General features: G+C 38.3%; 1 protein-coding gene across 3 annotated transcripts in view; it reads left to right on the forward strand.

Annotated features, from left to right (window-relative positions):
- FHIT (fragile histidine triad diadenosine triphosphatase) overlaps window positions 1-27,277 on the forward strand; it is a 614,337-nt gene that overhangs the window by 459,767 nt on the left and 127,293 nt on the right. For all 3 annotated transcript variants that reach the window (XM_040591977.1, XM_040591976.1, XM_040591978.1), the window contains 2 exons: window positions 4,479-4,624; window positions 5,522-5,551. In XM_040591977.1, the coding sequence (XP_040447911.1) occupies window positions 4,479-4,624; window positions 5,522-5,551 (176 nt within the window). The remainder of the gene's footprint in view (window positions 1-4,478; window positions 4,625-5,521; window positions 5,552-27,277) is intronic.

The raw sequence follows: 27,277 nt of genomic DNA on the forward strand, positions 1-27,277 counted from the left end.
TCCAGTGTGAGCATATCCTTCAATACTTGGATGTAAATGTGTACAGAAACACATGGCAATAATTGCCTCTGAATGCCACTCTCAAAGGGCTCCAGCTACTATGGTCTAAAAAGTCAATGAAAGAGTGAAAGAGCTTTACAGAAATGTGTGTAGCCTTGACTGTTGGGGGCTGAGAGCTGGCACGTGTTTCATCATCCTTGCTCTGCTGGTGTGTAGAAACTTGTCGAACTGTGCCTGCTTGGCCTCTAGCCTGAACTTTTCCAAACAGGTTACAATCTTAACAGACCAACAGGCATGGCTGTTAATTTGAAATATGGATGAGGTTTACAGGCTTTGGTGCATTAATCTACCTACCCCTGGTTGTGCAGGGAGTAGTCTATTGTGCCAAATATATAAGAACAAGTGATTTTGTTGAAATAGTAGGTCATCCTTGGGTTTTATCTCAGTTTGAGCGTAATGGGTCTGATCCATTTTTGCTTTACCACTACTTTATGGTTATGCACTTCCACTAATATACCTGGAGTTCATCTACTATCTACTGGTAGTCTTTGGAAAATACTGACATTTCTAATTGTTTAATGAATCTTTAATGGAGCTTTTAGTGCATGTAAGGGTATGTATATTGAATTGTGTAAGCATATTTAGGTATTAGGAAAAAAGTAAAGCTGATGAGAGACTTCTGTAAGACCTAGAGAGAGGAATATATGATCACAGATTATAATAAGGTGTAAAAGTTTGCCACTCTCTAAAATGGAGAAGTTGACATACTAAATTGCACATACTCTAATGATGTAGACTGACTCGGAGAATCTAAAGGAAGTAACAGCTGTGCACATCAAAGCTTAAAAATAGAAACTTCATCAGTCAGTAACAGTTCAGAATGAATGAAGAAATCACAAAATTATTAATTATGATGGTTAGAGAAAGGAAACAAAGTTCAAATTTTCTGAAGGCAGAATGCTGTCTTCAATCATGCAGCATGTCTACTGAGTATCAGCCCCTTGTCTTGCTGAACCACCCTGTAAAACTGGGATCTGTTGCCCAAACATAGGCACCTACTGCTATTTCAGATATCCTAAGTTGAGTCAGGCTTCCCACCTGGTTGACAGATATGACACAGGGCATACGGAAGACTTCTGCCCTTCTGGAGTGTCAGCTGGATGCCCTGAGGCATCTCAGATGGCAGTAGATGCTTCTAAGGAGTAATTGCATGTAGACATAAGTACAGAATCACTTTCACTTGCATCTTTAATACACAGTCACCTGAAGCACATCGGTAGTTCATAGCAGTGTTTGCAGTGGGTAATTGCAGAAAGCAATGAACAGTGTATTTAATTTTAAACTTAGGAAGAATTTTGAGGTTCTTAGGAAGAATAGAGAACTTAGATTAAAATCTGACCAGGCTATAAAGTTAAACACTATCCTAATGTTAAAAACTGTAGTTAAAACTATAATTTAAAGTTGCAGCGAATGGTTGTTTTCTTAATGACCTCAAATCCATGAATTCATTCTAACATTTGCCTTTTTATATATTCATAGTTAAATATAACTTGAATGTTGTCCTAATTACATTCTCATGTTAATTTAGCTCTGATTCAGAATTTCTATCATTATTCTTTGTAGAATTATTTTGAAATGATGGAAAGTTCAGTAAAGATGCTTTAGTGTGTGATTGTGCCTTTGAATTATTTATCGCATTCAAAGACAGAAATATGGTTAAAATCTAGTTTTAGTTGTAAATGTGTCTTGCTAATGTAAGGAGGAAGTGAAAATCCGTTTTTCAGAACAGTATGGTTTATGGGTGCATCATTTGATATTGCAAGAGTGCTTTGTGGCCCCACATGAGAAGAAAGTCTCATGGCTTAATAAGAAAACATCCATTGTACCAACTGGCAAATGCTATCTGAGCAGATAAGACAGATAAAGTGTGGAACAGGAGAGGGAGAGAGAGGTACAAAGACAACTTGCCTAAACGACAGAGCAGATTAGTGACAGAACTAAGAAGAGAAAACAGATCTCTTGTCTTGGTCACAACCAGCACTTACACCATGCTCTCTCCCTCTGCTATGTTCTATGGAAACAAAAGCTCTTGCAAGCAGTGTTTAGCCCATGTTTTTCACAATGCATCACAGTAGCAAATAGCACAGTGTTAATATAAGGTTATAGAAACCGTGATTAATGCAAAAATTCATACTTGTGGCTGTGGCCCTGAGCTAGGTAGAGAACAAACAATCGCTGGTGAGGCGTGTGCAAGTTTGAGAGTGGAGAAACTGCTGGGAAAAAATCCTTAAGGAGAAAAGGTAACTTGTCTTAATGTAAGCAGCAGTTTTGCTAGAGGTAAGTGAGGGGAAATTCTTCATTTATAAATGGTTCGTTGACCCATGATAATAAAGCAGTGCTGCAGAAGAAGGATAATTATCTACTTAAGTATCAGATGCCCTAAGGGTAAAAGCTTCCCTTCTCTCCTTTTGAAAAATGAACTCAGATTAAACGAATGTCCTTTTTCCTGTTTTAGTGTTGACATGGATTTTCTTTTTATGAGTAAAATTAATTAGTTTTTCTATTCCTTTATTCCTGGTATGGAAATCAGGTCTGCCAAGCAAGTTTCCAGCTATTCCCTTGGGCCCCAAGTTCAGCCAACGGCATCCTTTATGGAGGTGCTTTGTACAGTGTGCTGGGAAGGCACAAATAAATTACAGGAGTTTTATTATGCCCAGTAGCTTGCCAAGAGGCACAGCGTTTTAGAACTAAACCCCCACAAAACTAGTTGTTTTTTTTTTTCACATCCAGGATTGGTTTATTTCCAAGTTCTTCCTTTCTAAATATATATTTCTCCTTTCTTAAATTTTAATACTGTAAGTTGTAATAAGAGAAAAAGAGAATAGTGATGGTATAGCTGATGCTGTACTAAAAACCCCTGAGGGCCAGATTTTCAAATTAACACCTTCAGCTGGGGCCAGTCTTCCCTTGTTCTGTTGGGAGCTACTAGCTGTGGAGCTTGCTTGAAAAATCTGCTTCTGCTTTAGCAAATATCCATTACAATCTTGTCTGTCCTCGTCTTGACTCTGAAAAATGGTCAAAACCTGCCCCTACTTCTTCCAGAAAATGTCTGGTTTTCTCTCCAATCGGGATTAAAAATGAGATTCCTATGATAAACTTGGTGAATGTAAACATGTTGCCTCTGTTTATGGAAATAAATATTTTTCACATGTATTAATCTTTATTTCAAATGCCTCATGTGGTTCCTGAAAATCAGGTTGATGTAACCTTTCTGTGAACCTGTTAACTTGAGAACATCTCCTAGTTACCTTTTCTGAAGTATAGAGAATATTCTTGAATAACTGCAAACTTCAAGATGCAGTGAAAATAAAGATTACTTTAATACAATGGCATGGAACTTTAGTTTCTTCAAATAGTCCTTTGAACACTCAATTCAATACTGAAAAATAAGAAGTTGTTAATTTTCATAGCCTTTGGTCTTGAAAATTCAAGTGGTGTTAAAGGTGATTTTAAGGTCTTTATTCTGCAAACACAATACTGTACATCTGAGAAAAAATCCTGTCTGCAGGGAATTGAAATAAGAATCAAGTCCCAAGTACTTGCTTGTTGGATTTACACAACTGAGTCTCTGGCTAAGAATTCTGGACCCTATTAATAATGTTACGAAATTGACTTTCAAGTGAGGAATCACAGCAAATGTTAATTCCTGTGAAGACAGCAGATCAGATGACTCTGAATAGTGCCTGTGTATTTCCATTGTTTACTTTATAGCTTCCTTTCACTGACTTATGAAGAGCAGTCACCAGGGTAGAATAACATCAAAGTATATTTACAGTGTTGTGAACACCACACTTAAAAGGAAATAGTCTTAATTATCTTAATGTATTTCTAAAAACATGTAATATTTATAACAGGTGAGCATTCCTTGTGATTGGTAATTAATGTGATATAGAAATAAGCATTCTGCTACTATAAGCATAGTGTGAGCTTTTCACATTTAGGTACCTAAAATTAGAGGTGTAAGAATAACATTTTTGAAAATACATACCGCATACGCACAAAAGCATTGCAAAACTGCTGTTTCAGATCACACACCCAAACCCATCTTAAATTCCTTTGGCTTTCCCCCATTTTTAATCACAAAAGGAAATGTTTCTGACATTCAGAGGTCTTAAATACAGGTATCTCTCCATCAAAGTGGTAACTCTGAGTCTCTGAAAACTTTGCTTTCCTTTAGATGTCTCAGTAGCAACCTAAATTTAGTTATTTTGTCCGTATCTGAGGGAATTTCTGAACAAAACATCATATGATTATCCATATTTAGCCTTATATTTTAGTTGCTCTTGCTGTAATCCTTGGAGAGGAAGAGTTTAGCCAGTTCAAAGGTGATCAGAAGCAGGTTACAGGCTAGGGACTGAGACCCTTGTCCTTCTGAACCACTCAGACTTGCATTTGTGCCTTGACAATGCCACCTTCAGATGTCCTTGTTTGTCCTCTCCGGCCAGTGGAACGTTTCCGTGACTTGTGTCCTGAGGAAGTCGCCGATTTATTTTGTACAGCGCAAAGGGTTGGCAATGTGGTGGAGAAACACTTCTGCAGCACTTCGCTCACCATTTCAATTCAGGTTCGTAAACCAGTCAACTAAAAAGGGTTTAATGGTTTGTTTTATCAAGCTTTCAACCTTCTTCCCTAGTCCAATGACAAAAGGACTTTCAAACTTCAAGGGGCAATAAATGCAAAATAATAATAATAAAAAAAAGTAGTACAATAACTGCATTGCAGTCTGCCAGATTTGCCATTGAAAACTAAAACACAAACCAGCAGATAAGTGTGGATAATTAATAAGTGCAAGATTTTGGAATAAGCCTGCAAATTCTCTTAAGCACAATGCTTACTTGTGCATATTTCAGCAAATACTCTTCATACTCTTTCTTCAAAGGAGTGCTTGCAGGATTGACCTAGAGAAGGCAGCCACATCACCCCATTCAGCAGGTAACCTACTGCTTGTGATAGAAACAGGTAATTCCTGCTCACAGCCATTTATATGCGCCTGCATATAAGAGATGTAGCCATCTAAATCTGTTATCGGTCTTGACCTTTCAGTTATTTGTGCTGGGTGTTTCTATACCAAAAGAGCTCTGTTTAAAGCAAATCAGGAATCTAAGCTCATTTCATTAGAATAAGAATTTAAGCAAGCCTGCTTTGATTAAATTCTCACATGTCTGGTTTTATATTCACAAGAATCAGAAATCTATTGCTACCTATTAAAGAATATGATCTGGAAGAATAAAAAATAACATCTGTCGGTTTTGTGGTCAGATAAAGACAAGTTTCTAACATTGCCGTGGCCTTATATTGAAAGGAGTCTTGTCCAAAAACTGTGTGTTGAATGGTCCCTAGGAAAACATGTTAAATTAGCATACAGTGAAATTGGATGTAAATGATTATTGAGTAAGATTTCTGAATTGCTGCATGATCCTTGTTAGCTTCTCTAACCCAAGACTTCTCCCTTTGCTTACAGGATGGCCCCGAAGCCGGACAAACGGTGAAGGTGAGTGCTTTATTATGCAGAATACAAATTAAGAGACAATTAAAAGCACTAATAAAAGATCAAAGCTAGTCATCTGTAGACCATTGCTTTATCGTTATTTTATCCCTGAGATCAAAAAATCCCAAGTGTACAATAACTGTAAATACTTTTTATTGAAATTGCACAGGATAATGTTTACAAGGGGTTTTTTTTCTAGGTAAAAATTTTCAATCATGAAAATATCTTTTCTAAGCTGCTGGGTGTATTTATGCAAGGAAAGCCTTGGAAAAGAGGCATCTGTTTAAGTTTTTTTGTTTGTTTTATGGAGAAAATATTGCCCTTCCATTCATAATCTCTTTGTTTGTCTTTTTATTGCCTAATGAGTTGTAGCTAATTATAGCAACAGTTAAACTGAACCACATTATGAAAATATACCTTTTGTCTATTCCTTCTCTCTATATATTCATATCACATTCTTGTTACTGAAGTTCAAATGTAATGGAGCCAGTGAAGCTTAAAAGCAGATTTTAAGTGTTGTTCTAAAAAAAAAAGACAGTGGGGTGGAGGGAAAGAGAAGGATTTATGATTATACTCTCAACTTGAGTAATAACATAGATAACATCCAAGATGGCTCTCCGGCCATGTTTCACTACCTCATAATGCAAATGCATGTGTGGTTAGATTATATGCCTGAACATTAGACAAAGGCTATTTTTTACATTCGGAATCAAAGGAAAGTCAAATATGGCTATGGGTTAGCACTTTGTAAAATCAAATTAGATGTCTCAAAGCTGCTGTTTGGGTTGATTAAGGCAACTGTAACAACCAAATGATGGCGTATAAGAAATATTTTACTACTTTCCAACTTGCTGTATTGACCTTATTTTTCTTACTCCTTTTTGTTGCCTGCTTTGAATACTTAACAGAGAGGTAATAAAGAGATGAAGAAATTAGAAAATCCCCAGCCTTTGGGAAGGTGAGGAGTGATGAAGGAATGTAATGCAATTCAGTTCTGTACTGTGACAAAACAGATTCCTCTGCTTGTGAGTTAGAGTGCATTGGGTGGGTTTCAGTGGGAATGCCTTTTGATAGGTAAAATACTAAGTTTAACTACTTTCCAAAGCAAATTTTGTCATTAACACCGATGTGTTTTAACTAGTAGATCACAGGATTTATTTTAATACTTTTGGCAATATTTTTTTTTTTCTGTGTAAAGAAAAGGTTTGTAGGGATGTTTACCTTAAAATACGAAAAAATTTACTAATACAAATAAGCAAAACTAGATGCAAAACTCCCATCTTCTGTGATTGTGACCAGTAATGTACACTCATGTAGACCTTAAAAAGGCAAGAAAATCTGTATCATTTTGTATTTGTACTGGAGACAAAGTGCATTAAGTGTTAATCTATCCAATATATTGCAGAATGGTAGCCACCCCTCATGCTTCCTTCTCACAGTTTTAATAAGCAATGAGATGAAAATGGCCTGCTCTTACAGCTGTGAACCCCTAGACTCTGTAATAAAGAGTGTGTATTCATAAATCAGAGGTTAGCATTTGCTTTTTCTCTACTTTTCTGCGTCATTGGGCAACGCTGTAATTTATCATCATCACTTTGGGATGCTTATCATCCAAAAGTGCCAACAACTATTTTCTTCAGAGAACTTAGAGCTTTCAAAACTTGAATTAGGGAGGAAATTACTATGATCAAGATCTTCTTTAAAGTGAACAATAAGGTAGATACATAAATAGCTGGTTCCATTTAAACTGTTGTGAATCAGAAAGTCTGAAAAAAACACCTATGTGATCTACAAATAATTTAGGAACCTTAAATTCAATGTGTCGTGTCTTTCTGTATGTATTTTTCTTCATGTATCAGAATGCAGAATAACCCAATCTTCCTGTAAGGAAAGTTTTAATTAAAATTTCTGGAACAGACTAAACATTAGAAAAACATTCTAAATAGTAAGACTAGCAAAGCATCATAATAAATATCCAAGGGAATTTGTGGAGACTGTTTCAGTAGGGTAGGCAAGCATATGTCAGGAGCTAATTAGGTGTAGCTGATCTTGCTTTGCACAGGGTCACATACCAGATGGCTTCAAGAGTCCTTTTGATTCGTATTTTGTATAATTTTGTAATAATTTGTACAATTTGTATAATTTTGTATAATTAGTACATAATTCTGTATACCTGTATAAATACAGGCTACTGTATATGCTATGTAGGAAAATAATTACAGGAAGCAGGGGAAGTGTACTGGCTGTAAATGGGTCAGTGCAAAGCTTTACTACAAAATGGGAGGAACTATTAGGCTAGCTGAAGACAAAAACTGACTGAGAAAATTTATCTGAAAAAGATTAGGAAATTTTCTTTCTTTGTCAAGAAGGAGGAATGGTAATACATGTTCAAGACTAATATTGGATCTCAGTTTGAGTATGAGTTTTAGGTCTTTCTTTGCTATGGAGATGTCAAAAAATTGTATGCATAAAGCATGCACCAGGTTTAAAGATTACCCTTTCAGTCTGATTTTGGATAGAAATCAGTAAGATTGCCTACCAATGTTACATGTTCATTGTGCTGGTGTGAAACCTGCTGACGTGTGCAAGTTTCAGTTAGATGTACCAGGTACTGTAATGTCAGGATACTTCAGTGGTGCCTCTTGGACTGAAACCTTCCTTGTTATCTAATGGGAAGCTGTTCATAGTCTAAAATGTATCTCCATTATTGCTGTACTCTGATCCTTGTGGATACTGTACTCCTTTGAATCTAAGCTAGCAGAGCCTGCAGGACAGTGTTCTAGGGAAGCTTATGGTCCTTTCAAATTCCCCAATTTGTGCAGCCTGTGTGTTTGCATTGGATGGATCTTTGGAGCAAATGATACCTCACCCTCAGCTCACCAACATTTTGGAAATGTAGGTGGGTCTTTTCATACCCGTTAGCAGCTGGAAATACACGTTTGCTAAGGAATTCTGAACCATGTCCCAGCTCTCAGACCGTAAAGTAATACAATGTATTGCTGCATAATCTTTTTCATAGCCGTCAACAGACTATGCCTATTCCAGCCCTGTCATCTATATATGAGAGGGGGAAATGTCCCTCTCCAAAAGTGATCGCAGGCTTTTCCACACTGTGTTTTATGATAAGAGGTACTTGCACCAACTCACAACAAAGAACCTGAGCATCTCAGAGTTGTGTGTCAGCAAGTATAACCACCTTCCAGTGTTAAAGACTCTTTGAGCACATTTTACCTAAGAAAGGAAGGAAATTGTGCTTAAGTTCTTGAAGAATATTTATTTCTGTAATTTTGAGCTCTGTTTTTTCTTGGAGAGCCCAAAACTTGTGGTGTCCTTGTGCCAGGAATGGAGGGTATGTTTTGTGCTGGTTATGTTTGAGAATGCCTTAAATATCCAGGTAATTTCATGGATCAGGGAAATCAGCTCTGCATCTGAATGCAGGGCTCTTATTGCTATGTCAAGTGAGTGACGTTTCAAGATTTCCCTGGTATATTTTATAGCCCTCTTTTTAACATCAAGTCAGCAAATGCTCTAGCTGCCTTAGTGGATGTATAGCATAGTGTAGAATAAACTTTCAGGTTTACCTTTTATGTGAGATTCAATCACAAGAAACTCCATGTACTCTGTACTCTGTAAAAGCCAAACAAATCAAGCTGGCAGGAGCATGATGCAACTAATTTATCTGTAGAGACAAGATAATATTGCACAGCAAGTGTCCATTGCACAAACACATACGAACACATACTCTATTTTGCAGCAGTGTCAAAGTCTCCAGCAGCTCAGCACCTCCACTGTTATCCATGAGTAAGTGCCTGTTTTCCAATTACAGGTTCACCTAAATAAATGAGAAAGCGAGGCTGAGGGTGGCAGTGTGGGTATATGTGCAGAAATTTATTTTATATGTCAAACATTCCACTAATTATTTTACACTGAGAAGATTGTCTTACGATTATTTTTTGATGTACATGTTTTTCTTTCCCAGATGGTTTTTTAATGCTGTGTTAAATCAATCCACCTGGCTTACATTCTTTAGAAATCTTAACCTGAACTGTGGAGTCTAGGGTTTATTTAAGCCCACAGCAGACTGCTTTTTCATACTATTTGTCTACTTATCTCTGGACCTGAAGTACTAGACTTCAGGTTTGAGTCTTTAAAATTAATCAGATTGCATTGCAGACTGATTGCATCAGAAGGATTAAATTCACTAACTGCAATACTTCTGATGCCTCAGCCTGATTTCCCTGCAAACTGGCAGATGTGAGTCCTTGTTTAATGAAGTATTGGAAACCACCTTTTGCTCTCCTAAAAGAACAAAAAACTGACATTTGAGAAATGCAAAGATTTTTCTTACCTCTAAACAGATATAAAAATTCAAGTAGGAAAGAAAAAGAAACAAAACCATGGAAGAAAGAAACAAGGTTATGAAAACCAGATTGTACTCAAGCATGTGAACAAATGGTCTTGTTTGCTTTACTCTGAAGAACCATGATTGTCTTGAAAGCTTGTGGGATGTCCAAAAATGATTTGATGAAGAACAGCAGTCTTTTTTAATTGCTTTGAGAAGCACACTAATAGTATTTGATTAGAGAATATGTAATATTGCAGATAGGTAATTGGTACAGCAAATTCAGTAGTCTCAGTGCTGCTATGTCTCTTGAGCTCATGATTTTCTCTCTGTTTTTGTGCGATACTTAGATTGGGATGGGTTTTGGTGTGATGTTAGTGGTGTGTATTTTCAAAGCTAGGATTATACTGGTGCTTACAGAAATGGTGAAGCAGCACAGGCATGCACATAGTTTGTGCCTCCTCCCTTGAAACCTTTTGCTAGCTGTTTTCTGCTCACGCTAAATAAAAATTCTTGCCCTTTCCTTCAAGGCTGTCTTCAAAATCTGCCTTGTGTTGGTCTAATTCTCCATTCAGTCCCATGGCCAGACCTATGTTTTCTGAGATGCACTTAGTATATTATTATTATATAGTAGTATATACCATATAGTAATAGTATAACCCTAGAGTCCCAGTTTCCTCTTTGCTTTGTCAGGTTCTTACTCCTGTTGGTTATATTTAACATTCAGGCTTTGATTGAACTATAAGTTTTCTAGGAAAAGCATTGTATTTCTTTTCTGTTTGCCATGCTTGTACTCCAAAGAGGCACTGGTGGATTTGTAAACCCTCCCTTAATACAAATAATAATATACAGGACCTAGAATGAAAACAGTTCTTAAGGCCCTCATAGTTTGTACAGATCAGTTCCTGTGCTTAAAACATGGTAACAGTTGATGAAAGTAAGAGTGTCTGTGTCCAATATACACCCATGTAAAGTTATCAAGGTTTTTCGAAGACTGAAGGAGATGAAAGAAAATTGGGAATGTGGAACAGCCTAGTGATTGATGGACGTGACACTGTCCTAGTTGAGAATACCAAAGGCTCCAAGGCACTGATAAATTGAAATGATGACCTGGATAATGAAGTCTGGTCTAGAAATATCAGGTTGTGAAAGTTCCCTGAAGGGATGGGAACAGAAATTTTTGAAAGATTCTCTTTAGCAGTGAATTATGGTTCTATACCTGGATGATTTTGGATTTCCAGTAGTGAATGTCATGACATGCTGTACCACTGACTTGTAAAGTAATATCATTCTCTGTCCCTGGACAAACACAGAATATTCTGTATGCACTAGAGTGTAAATAAAAAACTCCAAAACAAAACAGGATTACAAATGTGCAACTGTAAAGGAGGGAAGTAAAAGAAACTTCAAAAGATGTAAGTTGAAGAATGGTAATGAGAAGGAAGACTTTACTGTTCCATGCTAGCAATTCTACGCTTCTTTCCTGCCATATGGATTTCTTAGATGAATATTCTCTTTATACAGTTTAATTCCAAAAATACCCCCAGAGCTAGTCAGAGTTATTGACACTGTCTAAATTAAACTTTAATAAGCAAGTAAGTGAGCTCAAATGCTTGTTTAATTTGCTTTAGTGTACAGATATTAAAAGTCACGTGTTGGCCACATCCACTGTCTAGTTCTTCCCTTGCTGGGCACGATCCCCTTCAGCAGCAGACCTTCGGAGCACTGGCTGCTGGCGCTTTTGTCCTCCCAAAAGTCAATGGGTGAGAGCTAAACTGTGGGTAGCACATGCAGACCTGCAAGGTGCTTGCATGTCCGTTACGTGGAGAGTGTGTGCATTTTCAGGAACCTCCGTGGGAGCACAGTGGCGCCTGCCCCAGTCCCCAGCAGCCGCATCATGCATCAGCAGAGCCCTGAGGACCTGGGAGGGCTGGGGCTGCAGGTGGCTATGCCAGCAGCTTTTCCAGTGGAAAGTGAGCAGTCACCCCATGGAGCCCTGCGCATGCTGACACAATGCTTCATGCTGCCCACAGTGACCTGACTGATTACTGCAGGGAAGGGTTAAGCAATGCCAAGGCTCCCCATGCTCTGCCCTTCTGTGCAGTTCCAGGAGTGCCTGCTCCTGCTTTGACAAAAGCATTTCAAATGTACTACTTTTTTTCTTCTTTTTCTGGTACGTGTTCAGATATTTACAATTTTCATGACAGAAGAATCTTGAACAAATCAGTCATATTTTTATAAACATTTAGAAATGAGAATATTTTTAGCAGAAAGGTGGAAAAGTTTTCCCCTGGAAATGTTGTAACAGGGTATTTTGACAACAAAAATGTTTTCTTTATGAAAACAAAACCTCTTTTAGAAATGCTTTCTGTTTTACTGAATTGGCATTTTTTTTATAAACCCCAAAAACAATACAGGGAGGGGTGTTGAGAAATCCATGAATTGCTCTACATGTTGCTCTTCATTTGCCCCACAATGACTGAGATTAGGATCAAAAATCCCATGTTTTAATTAGAAAGTATCTTTCACTTCTTTGTTCCCATGTTACAGCAATATGTTTTGCATTTAAATTATTCTCTGTCTCAGGGTATGTACAATCAATCAAATGCCACTTTTGAGTACAGGTCCTACAAATGCACTATTGTACTGTAAATGTAAAACCTCTAGAAATCCCAGACAATGTATGAGGTCTGAAATCATTAGTAGCACAGTCAAGGCTGTCTGATTAATTTTTGTGTGGTTACTGTATGAATTTCTTTCCAAGCTCTATCTCATCCATAATACTTTTTGTCAAGCTCATATCTTATAAACCTCTTCATTTAACAGGGAATGCTTTCTTTCCTTTCTTTCTTCCTTTTTTTCTTTCTTTTTTGTTACAAAACTTTGCTTTCAACTAGAGTGCAAAACACCAAGAAATGTGCAAAAGCATTCCTGTTTAATTCAGATGTGTAACTTGCTGCTGTTCAGTGTTTTTTCGTAGGTGAAAATTGTTTATTAAGCAAGTGTGGCAAAGTTAGATTTCAGTTTAATAAGTTTCTGACTAGCTCTTTCTAAAAATTACTTTAATGCTTTATAACTGGTTATTGTGTGCCTGTGCTCTGACCTCATATGATTTTGCACAGTTGTCTTTGTGTTCTTACCTACCAACTACTGCTTTTGCTTCCTCCAAAGAGCTGCCATAAATTTATTTGTATGCCGGCGACAGATTAGAAGGGATGTCAAAGGGTCCTGTACAAAACAGATTTCTTCATGCCAATGTGTGCCTTCAATAAGCAGGCATTTACCCACACAATTGAACTGTTTTTTGGTTGAGTTTATTGGGTGTTCTTGCCCAAAGGCATCTTCAGTTGACTGATCTGTGTTAACCTTTTGTGCCTCAGTGGTCTGGTTGGATCCAGAGTCTCCCAGGGAAGGGCAGGATCACTGTGCTTTGCTCGTGTTAATGACCCAGTTTCAGCCAGACAAAGGGAACCTGTTTATTAGAGTCCTTGGCTGCCTTCTCAATGCAATAATAAAGAAAATGTGAAGCTGGCTCCATTTTTTTTTCCCCTTAAAGTCACCTCCCCTTCTGAAAATGAAAGAATTGTCTACTTAAACCTGTCCCTTCAGCTCCCCAGAGAACCTGCGCAGCTTGAATGAGTTTGTCAACAGGGAAAGAGCGTATGTAATGTTTTTGTGTGTGGTTAACAAGGGAATGGGGGCCTTTCCTAGCCCTGTGTTCCTTTATCACGTGAAAGAGTAGGTGGTTACACTGTCCTGTAAGCTACTGAAATTCTAAACACATCTGAAATACAAGTATATCTGATCTAGTCCATGCCTTTTAGTCTGTTCTGGCAGCACCATGTTAGCCCATGGAGGACTTCCTTTCAAAGAAAGAAAAGCCTCTGCTGAAATGATTCAGAAATGGAGAACTAAGGTTAAAATAATAGAATAAAACTTGCTCAGCAAGCTCCAGACAAGATGACAGGGTGAAGAGTATATAATATTTTTACTGTTTTAAAAGTACTAAAAGAAAAACACATCAGTCATTCTGGATACTGCAGTGTTGTGGTTTGTTTTTTTGTTTTGTTTTGTGGTTTTGTTTTTTTTTTTTTTTTGTATTAAGCTCATTACAAGCAAAAGCTTCCTGCAAAAGAAAGCAAAACCCCTCTCTCAAGCCTCAGTTCCCCATCATCCTGAAAGCTGCTTGGGTGCCCTCTGGCAAGACCATCATCCACAGGGCTCCTGCTCTTTCCATAATGCGAAGCTGTAGTTTGAAGAATGTGAAATATGCCTTTAAAATCACTCTCTGGGAGCTTTATCAATGGCCCCTCCTCATTTGCTTAGCGGTAGGAAAAGCACATGCTGTCTGGTGATGGAAATATTGCTGGAGTAGCAGTTTCTGAGGTTGAACCAGAGCAGATGCCAGTGCACCTCTTGTGTGGTGCTCACCATTTTACGTTTTCCTTTCACTTGCTTTAGTGATGGGAGCGAAAACCTGCAGCTTATGCAGTGCTGCTCACGTGGTGACTCCGCAAGGCAGTAACTCAGCTAGTTATGTATTTCAGAGGTCTATGACTCCACGCTGCTGTTTTCTGTTTTACTGTTTCGGTGACAGCTACTGAGCAATGCTCTGCTGCTTGCGCTGTGGTGCTTTTTTAGGCAAGTGTTAGCAAGAGCTAAAGAAACACTCTATACCTTCCCTTTTGCAGAAATCCGAATGCCAATGTCTCTGGATGGTTTGCACCCACATATATGTACCAAATGTTAAGAAACATGTCTTTAAAAAGAGAAAGGAATAATCATGAGACAAACTATGATTCTTACTTAAATGTAGGCCGTTATTTGGTAAAATCAGGTTGGTAGGTTTGTGGGTTTCTCAGTTTTGGATCACATAAAAGAAATTAGCATCCATGGATGCAGTTCAGCACAACTGCCAGGCCTTTCTGGAGAGAAATTCTCTGCTTCACTAGTAGATAAATTCCCAGCGAGGATTAAGGTTTTTTTTTTTAAAAAAAAATTATTCTGTTTCTTAAGTAGCTGCTGCTGCTCATGATTTTTACATAAACACTCTGCAGCCCCTTCATTTTGAAGGTAAAAAAAATTAAATTGCAACTTCCAAATAGTGAATTCTGTAAATAAAACCATTTCTGTTTTTTTAAATTTCTTTTCATGCGTTAGTATTTTCAGATTTCTAGGAATGATACCAGAGTTAGCATAAATTGGGGAAAACCAAATGAATCTCTTAACAATACACTGTCCCCTTATCTGAGATTACAGACAGATTTGAGGAGAGAAGCTTAGATTCCCTGCTTTGACACAGTTACCTACTTTAGACATAAACTGTTCACTTTCAAAGGGGAAAATTCACCTGTAATAATTACCCCACTGAGTAAAATTCATCCTGAAGCTTGCTTTTTTACCATTAGGTCTACATACACATTTTTCTTTTCCATCACAGACTGGTTTTTTTCTGGAGTCTGAGGTGCCTCGGTGCCCCTCAGGAGTTTTCAGTTCTTTGCTAGGTGCAGTACACTGGTAATTCAATTTTACCGACCAAATTGTTGCGGCAAAATTGATTTAAAGAAGGGCCAAGTCATTATTCCTCTTTTGTTGAGTGGATGAAGAGGCTGGGGTTGGTAATAGCACTGTCCTTTAGAGGCAATGCCCTGCTCTGGCCATGCCAGGAGAGCTCACCTCTATGCACGACATTGTGTTCTTCTCAGAGCTTTGCATTTGCACTATCTTGTTTCCGTCCTGAGCTTTTCTGTCTCCTGTGACCTCGGACATGGCTCCACATGCCCAAGTGGAGAGCCCTAAGAGACTGGTTAGTTTTTCATCCTTGATGAAACCCATTAATGTTATGTCTATGTGGACAGATGCGAACAGGCTGAGGTTGTTAGCATGGGGCTGGGTTCGGGCTAAGAGGCTGCCTCTGCTTCTGGACTGGGAATGATATATGCAGTCAGAATAAATTTGTTTCTGCCTATACCCATGCGCAAGGACCAGTGCTAAGTGTGGTACGTCTGTGCACACATCTCCCCTAAATAAATCCTGCCCTGTAGCACTTCAGAGCAAGGCTCTGTGGCTAGGAGCAGCAGAAATCCACAGCCTGTGGTAAAGGTAGAAGTTTGGAAAGACGTCCTGTGTTGTTTGCTAGATTGCTCAGTTCTTTCAAAGGACAAAAATGGTTTCTCCTTTGGTTATCTCCTAGATTATTATCTCTGAAAAATCAAACCATTTTCTTTTCCATTTATTCTTTTTGTGAGTTACCTCCTTCATTGCTATCATGATAATCTTCATTTCATGTTGTCTGCCTAGCATCGCTGATCCAAATTCTGTGAGAGGTTGGAAGAAAATAAACTAGACTGGAGGGAAAGCACTCGTGTGAATGACTGTCTTGATCTGTCTTGTAAAAATGTTAAAATCTGAAACGTTTAATTCCTCTATCTGATTTTATGAATGTTTAATTTCTCTGATTTCAAGTCTAGTTATAAACATTTGAAGTGAAGATAATGCCTAGAGGCAGTACTTGTTTTTTCTTTTTTTTTTCCTTTTTTTTTTTTTTCTTTAAATGGATCTACGAATGAACTGTATTAGTTATCCATTGGGAAGGTATAGAAAGGACAATAATACAGTGATGTTTTCTCATCTGGCCTTCCAGCACAACTCAGCTGGAGAGAAGTTATCATTAGCAGGTGGTTGGTCTGCCCAGATTAAGAAGTGGATCAATTTACACTGTATTTAATGGATGCTTTTTTCTGCAAATAAGTAATCTCTGAACTCTATAAAAGCCATTCTTTCAATTGTGGCCTTTTGGTGAGGCCATTCTGAGTTACATTTAGAAATATGATCTAGCAGAATATGAATCTGTAACCTGTCTTCAATTCTCTGAGTCCCATGTAAGTAGAACAACTCTGGTGTCTGGAGCTAGATTGTTCTCTGGTATAAATGGTTCCGTTCACTTGTGAAAATATGTGGACTCAATCAATAGAGCTTTTGCCATTTCTACACAAGCATTTTTGACCCTACTGGTGTAAACAACTCTTTGATTTCACATAGTTTATAATTTAAACCTACAATTATTAGTAATATGTATAAATCTAGTAGTCCCAAATGCAAAATAGTATTTTGAGACAATAACCTATGAAGCACAATTTGATATAGCAGTGGGTGTTTTTTCTTTAAATATTTTCCACTTCACCTGAAGAAGTTCACTGTTACAGTAGTAACTATCAAGTTTACCAAAAAAAAAAAGATAAAAAATACCAGAATTTGTTAAGTTCTAATAAACTCCCCTCAGTGCATATACATTTAGTATCTTTCATTAACATTAATGAGAATTATGTATGCATCCTGGGGAGAATAGGCCCTATTGTTTTATTTCTTTTCTTTGTTTTCAGTGTTAAATCTTGCCCTGCAGTTAGTTCTATAGGGCAGACATGCATTCCTGCTGCTCCGTTATTTGTTCTACTTTATATATACAGTTTGAGCACCTCCTTTTGCATAGTAAAAGTATAAAGTTCGTAAATTAAAAGAAAAATCTAGCAGAATCTGTGGACACATGTAAAAACAAGGGATATGCAAATTAATGAATTAATAGATTGCTATTGATTAACAGTAAGGCCTAATTAAATAATAAATTTCCACACACACAATTACTTGTTTCATGTTATTAAATGATCAAATCCTTAACTAGTTTGGAAGCTCAGCCTCTTAGAATTAAATGAGGTGTTCAAGAGAGCAAAGTTGTGTTTTGGAGCGACAGAGGCAGGGCCTAGTTACATGGATTTATGATTTAATTTTCTATGTAATCTAATATAGTGTAACTATTGAGTTTCTAAAAAAAAATAACTTTGATTAGATTTTGTTGACAAAAATAAATACAAAATATAGGATAGTTCATTCATTATCTGTAGCATATTGAGAGAAGTGACTCATGGATATTTCTGTACCTGAAAGGCCCATTTTTTCCCCCATTTCCTGTGCTTTTAACTATATTCCACAGTAGTCAGTCATCCTCCAGCTCCATCCAGGTGTAGTACAGTACAAAGATCCAAAATCCGGAGAACACAGAATTTAATTAATTTCATATAAATAACAGCTTCACCATTCTGCATTTCTGAGGTAGACATCAATATTTCATAGAGAGCATTAAGTATGTGAAGGTCCTGGGAAAAGCACATCGAAGAAGGGAAAGTAAGCAAATAAAGCTCTTCAGTTTGACACACTTCCACTTAATTGGGAGTTTTAAGAGCAGATCATGGGAGCAGGAAATGAGTCCTTCAGCTAATTCTCTTCCGCATGAAAAATGCTACGTGCCAGAACACTGCTGTCCCAGGCAAGAAAACTCCTTGGGTGTAATTCCTCAGCCCAGCACCTTGCCACAGCAACACCCTGGCAGCATCTGTGGCTCAGGTGTTGCCTACCTGGTTGGCTCTATAATTAAGAGAAAATTGCAGGACGAGCAATGGCATCTCATTCATTAGCTGTTAAAGCTGCGTTTTGTTTGCATTTGCTGGACTAGCCTGGCAGCAGACTGAAGCAGGGAGGCAGATTCCTTGGCTTGTTGTAGGAAGTGCTGAGCCTACCTGCACAGGAGTCTGCACATCTGTACGGACCTGGGAACGCATTTGGTTGCAGTTGTGCTGGGGAACACTATCGCTAAGCCAGCTCACTGCAGCTAGGCTAGCGGTAGGACTTAGAAGAGCATATTGCCTTGGGCAGAGCATTATTCTAGGTTGGCTTTACTTGATAGAGCATCTTTGTGTGATGCTTGCAGTTACAAATCCTGGCCTTCATTTGCCCAAAGCCAAACTGCTACTTTTGTGGCAGAGAGACAGCTGAGCGCTCATTCCCCTCCCTGTGAGGACAGAATGCCAGTTGGTGCTGTACACTGGTGACATGCAAAGTAACAGCCCTGGCAAAGTGGTGTGACTGTTTTGAGGTACGTGGGTTCACTCAAAACTCTCTGAGCTCAGTGCAAGGATTCAGGACTCTGGGGAGTTTGAACTAGTTGTACATTGGAAGAGCCAAGGTTGTCCTTTCCTGAGAACTGGAAGGATTTCCTTTGCTTGTTCATTACATAAAATGCGTGGACCTATATTTTAAAGCCCTCTTCCAGTTCTTTCCATTTTTTTATGATTAACATGTTGAATTTCCGTATGAATCTTTCTAAGTGTTTGTGAACACCTGGATACATAAGCAAAAAATGTTGTTCTGTAGTTGCCTGCCTGTTTGACTCTATATGTAGCAGCAGATTGCAATGAATGACATCCTGTTCCTTAATGGTTAGGGCTGTGTTTTGCTTGTGTTGGGTTGACTGGACCTCAGCCGGTCCAGGCTGGCAAATGGATGTCAGTTCTGTTCAGCAGGATATCTTCTGATCGCTCCAGTAAAACAGGATGTGTGTATAGAAGTGAAAGGCAGAATATTTGCAGTAACTGTTGAGTGGAACATGCAAACAAATTCCAATAGGCAGGCAAAGACAGGTTGCAAACCCTGTTGGGAAATGATAAATTGCTGTTAAATGTTATAATTATCCCATGATGTTCAGGACTGAAACGTAACTAAATTTTGCTGAAAACTTAAAAAATAATGGAGAAAGGTAATATGATTTAATAAATTAGCCACAGAGTAACTGAAAAAATGAGAACACAACAGGAAATTAATGTTTATCTTATACCAGTATGTAACAGGCTTTGTTAAAAAACGTCTGAAAGCGAAGAAGGATTTGTTAGACAAATTATAATTTTAATTGCAGACGTAATTGATTATACTCAGCATGCTCATTAGGTTAAGGGAGAATATGAGTCAACTCTCAAGGTCATTACAGTAATAGATATTGTAGGCATGTAATTTGTGATAAGCTGGTTTCTGAACATCTAATTGCTCATTCATGGCAGTGTGTCTGGCACTTTTACTCCCCAAACACCTCTTTGTCCAATTTATTTAACACCCCTTAATATTCCAGGGTCAAATTTACTACAGGAGGCATCAAGCAGTGCATTTTCAACCTCCAAATTATTACACTGCTTTACCCTTTTTGTGCATCAAAGACAGAGCCTGCATTACTAAAAATTAGTGGTCTGGTACTAAGCTGGGTACATAACAAGCAGAAATACTGACCCACAGAGACAAGTTAGAATTTCTTACAGAAAACAGCTGTTCCCTGCCCTCCCCAATGGCAGTTATACACTGGAGTAAGATGGCCAGAGATGTTTTAAAAAATGCGCTGAATAATCAGAACTTTTTATTGTTCCTTAAGAAGAACGTACAATAATAGTGTTTTGTTAACTCTGTCATTATTATTTCATTTCAATACTTTGACAGAAAGTCATTAATATTAGCTGTCTGTTTGGCTGAAAATCAAGTGGAATGTCACTTAATGGTTCTTACAACCAGACGAAATAGAAAAAAAACATTTACAATGTATGTCTACTGTAAGTAACTAGTGTACCCCACTTGTTATAATGGTTTATATTCTTAGCTCTCAGAGAATGAATTATTGTCCTCATTACTGAAATGCAAATAGTTGGTCACTTGTCCAGGACCAAGCAACAGCGCAAGGGTGGCTCTACAAATGGAAGCCAGATGTCCTGAACTGCAGGTCAACACATTTTCTGCCCCATCTTTAGAGTTGTTTCGTCTTAACACAGGATCAAACTGTTCTGGTTTATTAATTAGTACTATCACATTATATAACGTTGCAGAGTGGTGAATGAGGTGCAGTGGGTTGACCCTGGCTGAACGCCAGGTGCCCCCCCAAGCCGCTCCATCACGCACCTCCTCAGCTGGACAGCAAAGAGAAAATATAACAAAAGGCTCGAGCGTTGAGACAAGGACAGGGAGATCACTCAGCAACTATTGTCATGGGCAAAACAGACTCAGCTTGGGGAAATTAGTACAATTTATTACCAATCAAATCAGAGTAGGATAATGAGAAATAAAACCAAACCTTAAACACATCTTCCCCCCACCTCTCCCTTCTTCCTGGACTTAACTTCACTCTTGGTTTCATCTACCTCCTCCCTGCAAGCAGCACAGGGGTGCAGGGAATGGGGCTGCCATCAGTCCATCACACTCTGTATCTGCTGGTCCTTCCCCCATAGGGGGAGAGTCCTCACCCTCTGCCCCTGCTCCAGTATGGGGTACCTCCCACAGGAGACAGCCCACCATAAACCAGGAGCTGCTCCAGCACAGGTAGTCCGTGGGTCACAGTCACCTTTCGGGATGCCTATGCTCTGGGGCCCTCCTGGGGCTGCAGGTGGGGATCTGCTCCCCCATGGGCTCCATGGGCTGGGGGCACAGTCTGCCTCACTGGGGTCTTCACCACAGGCTGCTAGGGGAATCCCTGCTCTGGCATCTGCAGCACTTCCTCCCCCTCCTTCTTCTTCACTGGCCTTTGGTGCCTGCAGAGTTTTTGCTCCCACATATTCTCATTGAAATCTCTGGCTGTGAGTGCTGTTACACAGATATTATTTTTTCTCCCCTCTTTTTAGATACGTTATCCCAGAGGTGCTACCACAGTCACTGATGGGCTTGGCCTTGGCCAGCAGCAGGTCCATCTTGGAGCCAACTGGTGCTGGCTTTGTTGGACATGGGAAGCTTCCAGCAGCTTCTCACAGAAGCCACCCCTGTAGCCCCCCAATACCAAAATCTTGGCACATAAACCCAAAATATGGGGGAAAACAAAGTCCTTCCCATTAGTTCAGTCTGCAGCGTAAGGGGAAAATGCAACTTTTCAATCATATGTCTTTGGCTGTATTCCAGGAATGAAGGATTTGGCATTTTTTTCAGACTTGCTTTAAAAAAAAAAAAAAAAAAAAATAAGGTTCTTGGAGCAGCATATCTTTCCTTTATAATAATTTCATTTTTTGCAAGATATTATTTTCACTTGACATGACACAGTCTGTAATTATCTATTGCTTATTGCTGAAGAATGCAATAGGTATAGCCATAGCTATTTAATTATGTACCAAATGAATTTTAATATGATTTCACAGCCATTCTTTGTTAATATTGCTGGAAGATTCAAAGTTTCATGTCCCTCTTTGAAAAGTGATTCTATCTAGAAATGTCAGTTTCAACATACTGGCTCTACTCTAATCTTAGTCCTTGGTACTACAGTTTTACTCTTTAAAGAATTGTCCTTAATGATGTATGTTCACTAAACCTCTCCTTTGCAATATAGAAATTACTATGTTCACTGACTGTCTGATTGATATTGCCCAAAAAAACCCTCTACTTACCAATATATATCAATCCCTATAACCACCTTGTAGATTGACCCGTTGAAAAAAATTGTTATGCAAACATACTGCCATCTGTTGTGTAGTTATTCTTCAGTAATAGAACATAAACTGGATATAAGTCAAAGTAATTTAGTAAGTCGACAAATGTAAAATGAGACTTGGTAAATATAGTGCATTACACTGAGTTTTATTAATCATTGTCATTGGGAGGAATATAACAGGTATACCAGTCTTTTCAAAGTCCTGCTTGTTCTGTTTCATCCATCAAATGCTGATGTCAGAGTTAGTTATGAGGAACATGACGTGAATTACAATAATTAATTTTAAAATAAAGATTTTAAGAATTTTGTGGTTGATAGAAAGCCCACTAAAAATTCTGGGAAGAGCTAAGCAATTTATAAGAATGTCAGTAAGTCCTAAACATCTTAATTTAATGAGGTCATAGTGTTCATTCATGTTTATACTGGTGGTTGTGCTGCATCTTCAAGTACATGTGGAGTTATCATTTACTTCAGAAGTGGAGTTAATGGTACCCAAATAAAACAGGTGCCTCCTAGAACTAGGTGCTATTTTTGACGTAGAGTATTACAATAAACTCTACAGAAGAATGAAAAAAATTATTAGCTGGATTCTTGTTTTATAACTGTAGTTCTCAAAATGGTGTTTAGACATCCTCATAATTAATGAAGAGGTGTTAAATGAAGCATTTTCTAGTATCCTATCTTTTTGCTAATTTCCATTTTTTTCATTAAGAAAAGATAAATTGTATCTAATTGTTGAAAATTATGTAGGTCATTATCATGAATGAAACTGCAATTAAACTCAGTTTTCACTAAGAAAGAAGAGGTTGTCTTGACATAGTGTAGGTGTTAGTGTGCCTTGCTTAGCTGGTCTCCTGCCTTCAGGCCAGTATTGTATTAGGGTCAGGTCCTACATCAGACTGAAGAGCTGTATTTGACTAGGACTGTGCTAAGAGACTTTCAAGTGCTCTCAGGAACTGGAGTCCAAATCACAGTGGTCACAGTCCAAGTGTATATTCACTGCCTGATAGCAGTTTTAATTTAAACAATCAACAGGGAATAACCCTTTTATCCTAAACAGAGATTACCCTTTCCCCATGGAGAACAAACACAAGCCCTGGCAGCTGGCCACGTGCCACTGTGGAGTGGAGATGGGATGATCTGTTCCCCTGAATCAGCAGCTCCCCAAAATGCTGTGGGATCCAGAGCCAGCCTCTCGTCCGAGGCTGTGCACAAAGACCCAGGTTTTGTCCCAAAGGACTGATAATTTCACTGCAAATGAGAGGTGACAGTGGTGAGAGAGCCCTGCTTCATCCTACCCCTCCTGCTGCTGGGAGTCATTCTGGGCATCTCTCCCTCCTTGTGCCAGCAGCCTGCCAGGGCAGTGGGCAGCAGGGTGGGAAGCTTCTGGACTAGAAAGAGAAGGGAGCCCCACAGTGATCCATTAGAGTAGGGAGATAACATCCCTGAGGAGCAAAACTGTGAGAAAAGGATAGGGAAAGACAATGACCCTGAAGAACAGGCTGAGCAAGATTCTCCTGTACTTGCTAGGTCTTTAATTTGACCCCAAGTAATATTTTCCTTTTAAAACAAACAAAGCCAAACAAACAAAAAACTCCCAAAACTCCCATGCAGACCAAACCCTCAGTGTCAGCACAATGATACTGGCATAAAAGCAGTTGTGGGAAAGCAGCTCTGATGCACCAAAAAGCTGAAGAGCTGATGTATGACCAGGTGTGCAGTCACACATGGTGCTCACCAGCACAGCTTTTGGCTCAGGTGGGAGCTGTGTTCACCCCGCAGCTCTCCAGTTCCGGGGCTGTTGGTGTTTCTGTGTGCTTCATGGAACAGGTCAATTTTGGTGAGAATTGAAGAGGACTATGGGGAAACATTAACTTCTTACATTACTCAAAATGCTGTATGTGAGAAAATGTAAAGAAACTAAATTTATTCTATTTTCTAGTTAAAATAAATAAACTAATCTAACTTTTAACTTATGTTAAACTACATTACAGTTTTCATATTAGTTTCACCTTAGATTTCACTCTGATTATTGGAGGCTTGGCTGCACTCACTGGTATTTTCGGCTTCCCATCCTTTTCCAGAAATACATAACGTGAAGTGTTTTGCACTTTAGACTTTTTCCTATTTATTGTTCACATCCAGTTGGATGTACTAATAAGCATTAACATACAAATAATTATCATCAAGATTTAATATCTGTAGAGAACAAATGCTAATACATCAAATATGAAAGAGGCTTTTAATTCAAAAAAGAAAAAAGATTGAAAATATTAGCTTTTTATATATAAAGCATTTGTAGTGATTATAAATTCTATTGAGCTTGCAGAAATCTTGAGCTTTGAGTTTGCAATATCTCTCATTAATGTTTAGCCTCAAGGAAGAGTTTATAATAAAGGGACTTACGCAGACAACAGATAAATAGAAATGATACAGCCAAGAGGGTTGAAGAGCCCTGGGTGTGTTTGTTGTCATTCTACCATGCTGATTTCCATCAGAGGTGCTGAATATGCTAAGAGTTGTATAGAAGATGAAGTGAAATGCAATATGCATTGATAACAGCTAAGGCTAGAATGCCAGGAAATTATTTTCTTTTTTATTTTCCTCTAAGTTTCTTTTTCTTGTTATTACTTCCTGCGGGATGGAAGAGGTTAGCCCTGATCCTGCAAAGTCAGCTGGCTGGCCTAAACCTGCAGATCTCAGTGGAATGGTAATTGGGAGGAATCTAATGTGCCGTAAAACAGAGGTCAGTGCGGGTAATCTAATGTCCCCTGCTGTAAAAACTGTGAGTATCTTCTACAGATTGGAAGGAATTTTTATCTGTGTAGGCACTGTGTGCCTCATGGCTTTGCTGTTTCTTTGTACTGGTATCCAGGTCTCCCTGTGTGCAACTGGGACTTTAATGTGGAACAGGGATAAAAGTATATCATCTTTGTTTCTAACAGGCAGGATGAGCTGATTGGTTTGCTTTAACATGGTAAAACCACCACCACCACCCAAAAAAAAAAAAAAAAAAAAAAAAAAAAAAGAGTCCTCCACTTGCTGCAAGCAGAAGAGTAATCTATACTGGGCAACAGATGCTACAAGAAGTATGAGTCTGGGATGGGAAAAGGCTTAAGGCACAGTGAAGAGAGGTACAGGGTTGAGGATAGATGGGAAAGGCTGGCATGATCCTGTCCACAGATTGGGTTGGATGTGGCACAAGCTCAGCAGAGAGCTGCGGAGGTGGAGCTGTGATATTTGGGCAAAGATACACCACCATTTTAAGCCAAATCCTTAAGTAAGCTAGTCCTGGGATGATGGGACTTGGGAATGCTGTGTGCATCTGAGTTGAATATTCATCCCTAAATAAAATCTGCTAAAAGCAGTCCTCAAATGAAAAATGAAAATGCACCAGAAGTAAGAGCAATATCAGCACTTTGTTTTCACAGTGTTTGCAATAAGTGCTTTCAGTGTTCTGTGGCTGAACTAGGAGGTTTTTTCTAAATAGACTATTTTTTTTAACAGCCCAGTCAATAGATGCTAGTAACCTTAATCTCTTTCCTGAAGCACCATGCTATTTTATGAATTGCTCATAGAAATTAATCACTGAAATATTTAAATCTTAATTAATTAATTACACCAGAAACGTACAGCCAATGCAGTGTGATGTCTGTTAGAAAAATGACTTAATAGGCTTTCAGTCCTGTCATTGTTCTAGCTTGTCAATGGATTACTTATGTGTCATTTGTTAAACAAGATAGGTCAATAAAGTCCTTTAGTTGTTTTTCAGAGAGTGAGCATTATTTCCAGATAATGTATATCTAATACTCTTTTCACTTTAGTCTATCTGTATTGGCTAGTGTGGGTTATTATTAATTAGCCCTTCATAGCAGATTAGGCAGGAAAGATCATAATGCAGTTATAAGTAAAGGTTCACAGAGGCAAAATTCTCTAATTAGGAAGTATGGCTTAGTGGTGAGCAGCATCTTCAAATGGATTGCCATCTGTTAAATTAAAGCTGATTTCCTTCATTTGCTTATATAATGTTTCTAAAGAAAGTGGCTCTTTTTATTTATGGAAATTATATATTCCCTTTCATTATTTTCTCTTAATTGATTTTGCATTCCTGTAATTAGTAAGCAATGAAAACACACAGTGCAGGAGAAGAGCCACAGTAATGGACAACATGACCTCGTACTAATTGCCACATGAACTGTGGAACATCATTCTGTTTTAAGATGTTACTTTTGATGTATTTAGATTAAATTAATGTAAATTCAAAATCCTGTTTCTAGGGGAATAATCTGCATCGGTTTGTGTCCTTTTTTTCATACTGGTTACAGCAAACTCGAGTAGGCCTAGATATGTAGCCTTTTGCATTTTAACCTTTTAGACTAAAAGACAAAGGTTCTTGCTTTTGCATCTTTTCAAAACTTACTGATTTGGTTTGTAAACGAATGAAAGAATTAAATCCTGGGTTATATAGGTAAGCATAGCGTATTGGGGACCAACATAGGGAAGAAAATTCTTGTTAGAGAAATAGGTCTTTGTAAAAATTTCCCCAATACTCAAGGACGTCCTTGAAATCTTGGAGATTTCTTGACACCCTTGGAGTCCATAGCTTTGCAGGTTTGTTCCTTTGCACAGGACTTTTATTAAAAGAAAACATATCTAGAGAAATTCTCCTTGAACTCTGCAGTTCTGAAGCTGGAACTCTGTATTTTCCACTTTTCTCTGATTCCTCTTACAGAAGAAGCTATTTGGTCCTGGGGGTAAATGACTGTAGAGGGAAGACAGTTAATACTTAGCATTTGATAGACTGCAGTGGTAGCCGTATAGACACGCCCTTCGTTCCCAGGGAAGGAAAACACCGATGTTATTGTCAGTGTCTGCAGTAATGAACTCAGAAGTTTGTATCTAGTCTTTGGTAGCTTCTGTTTGAAGAATAACATCTGTGGTGGCACTAGACAAGTTACAAATTATAGTTAAGTCAAAGATTATATCTCCAATTTCTGCACCTATCAATTGTCATGTGGAGATATAAAGAAATCTTTTTTCCTCCCCGAGATAATATAAATCATTAGATGTACTGTTAAGAGGGATTCAGCTTCTGCTGTGGCATCTGCCAGTT

The sequence above is a fragment of the Falco naumanni genome, chromosome 4 (assembly GCF_017639655.2).
Source record: "Falco naumanni isolate bFalNau1 chromosome 4, bFalNau1.pat, whole genome shotgun sequence".
In the NCBI taxonomy this organism is placed as follows: Eukaryota; Metazoa; Chordata; class Aves; order Falconiformes; family Falconidae; genus Falco; species Falco naumanni.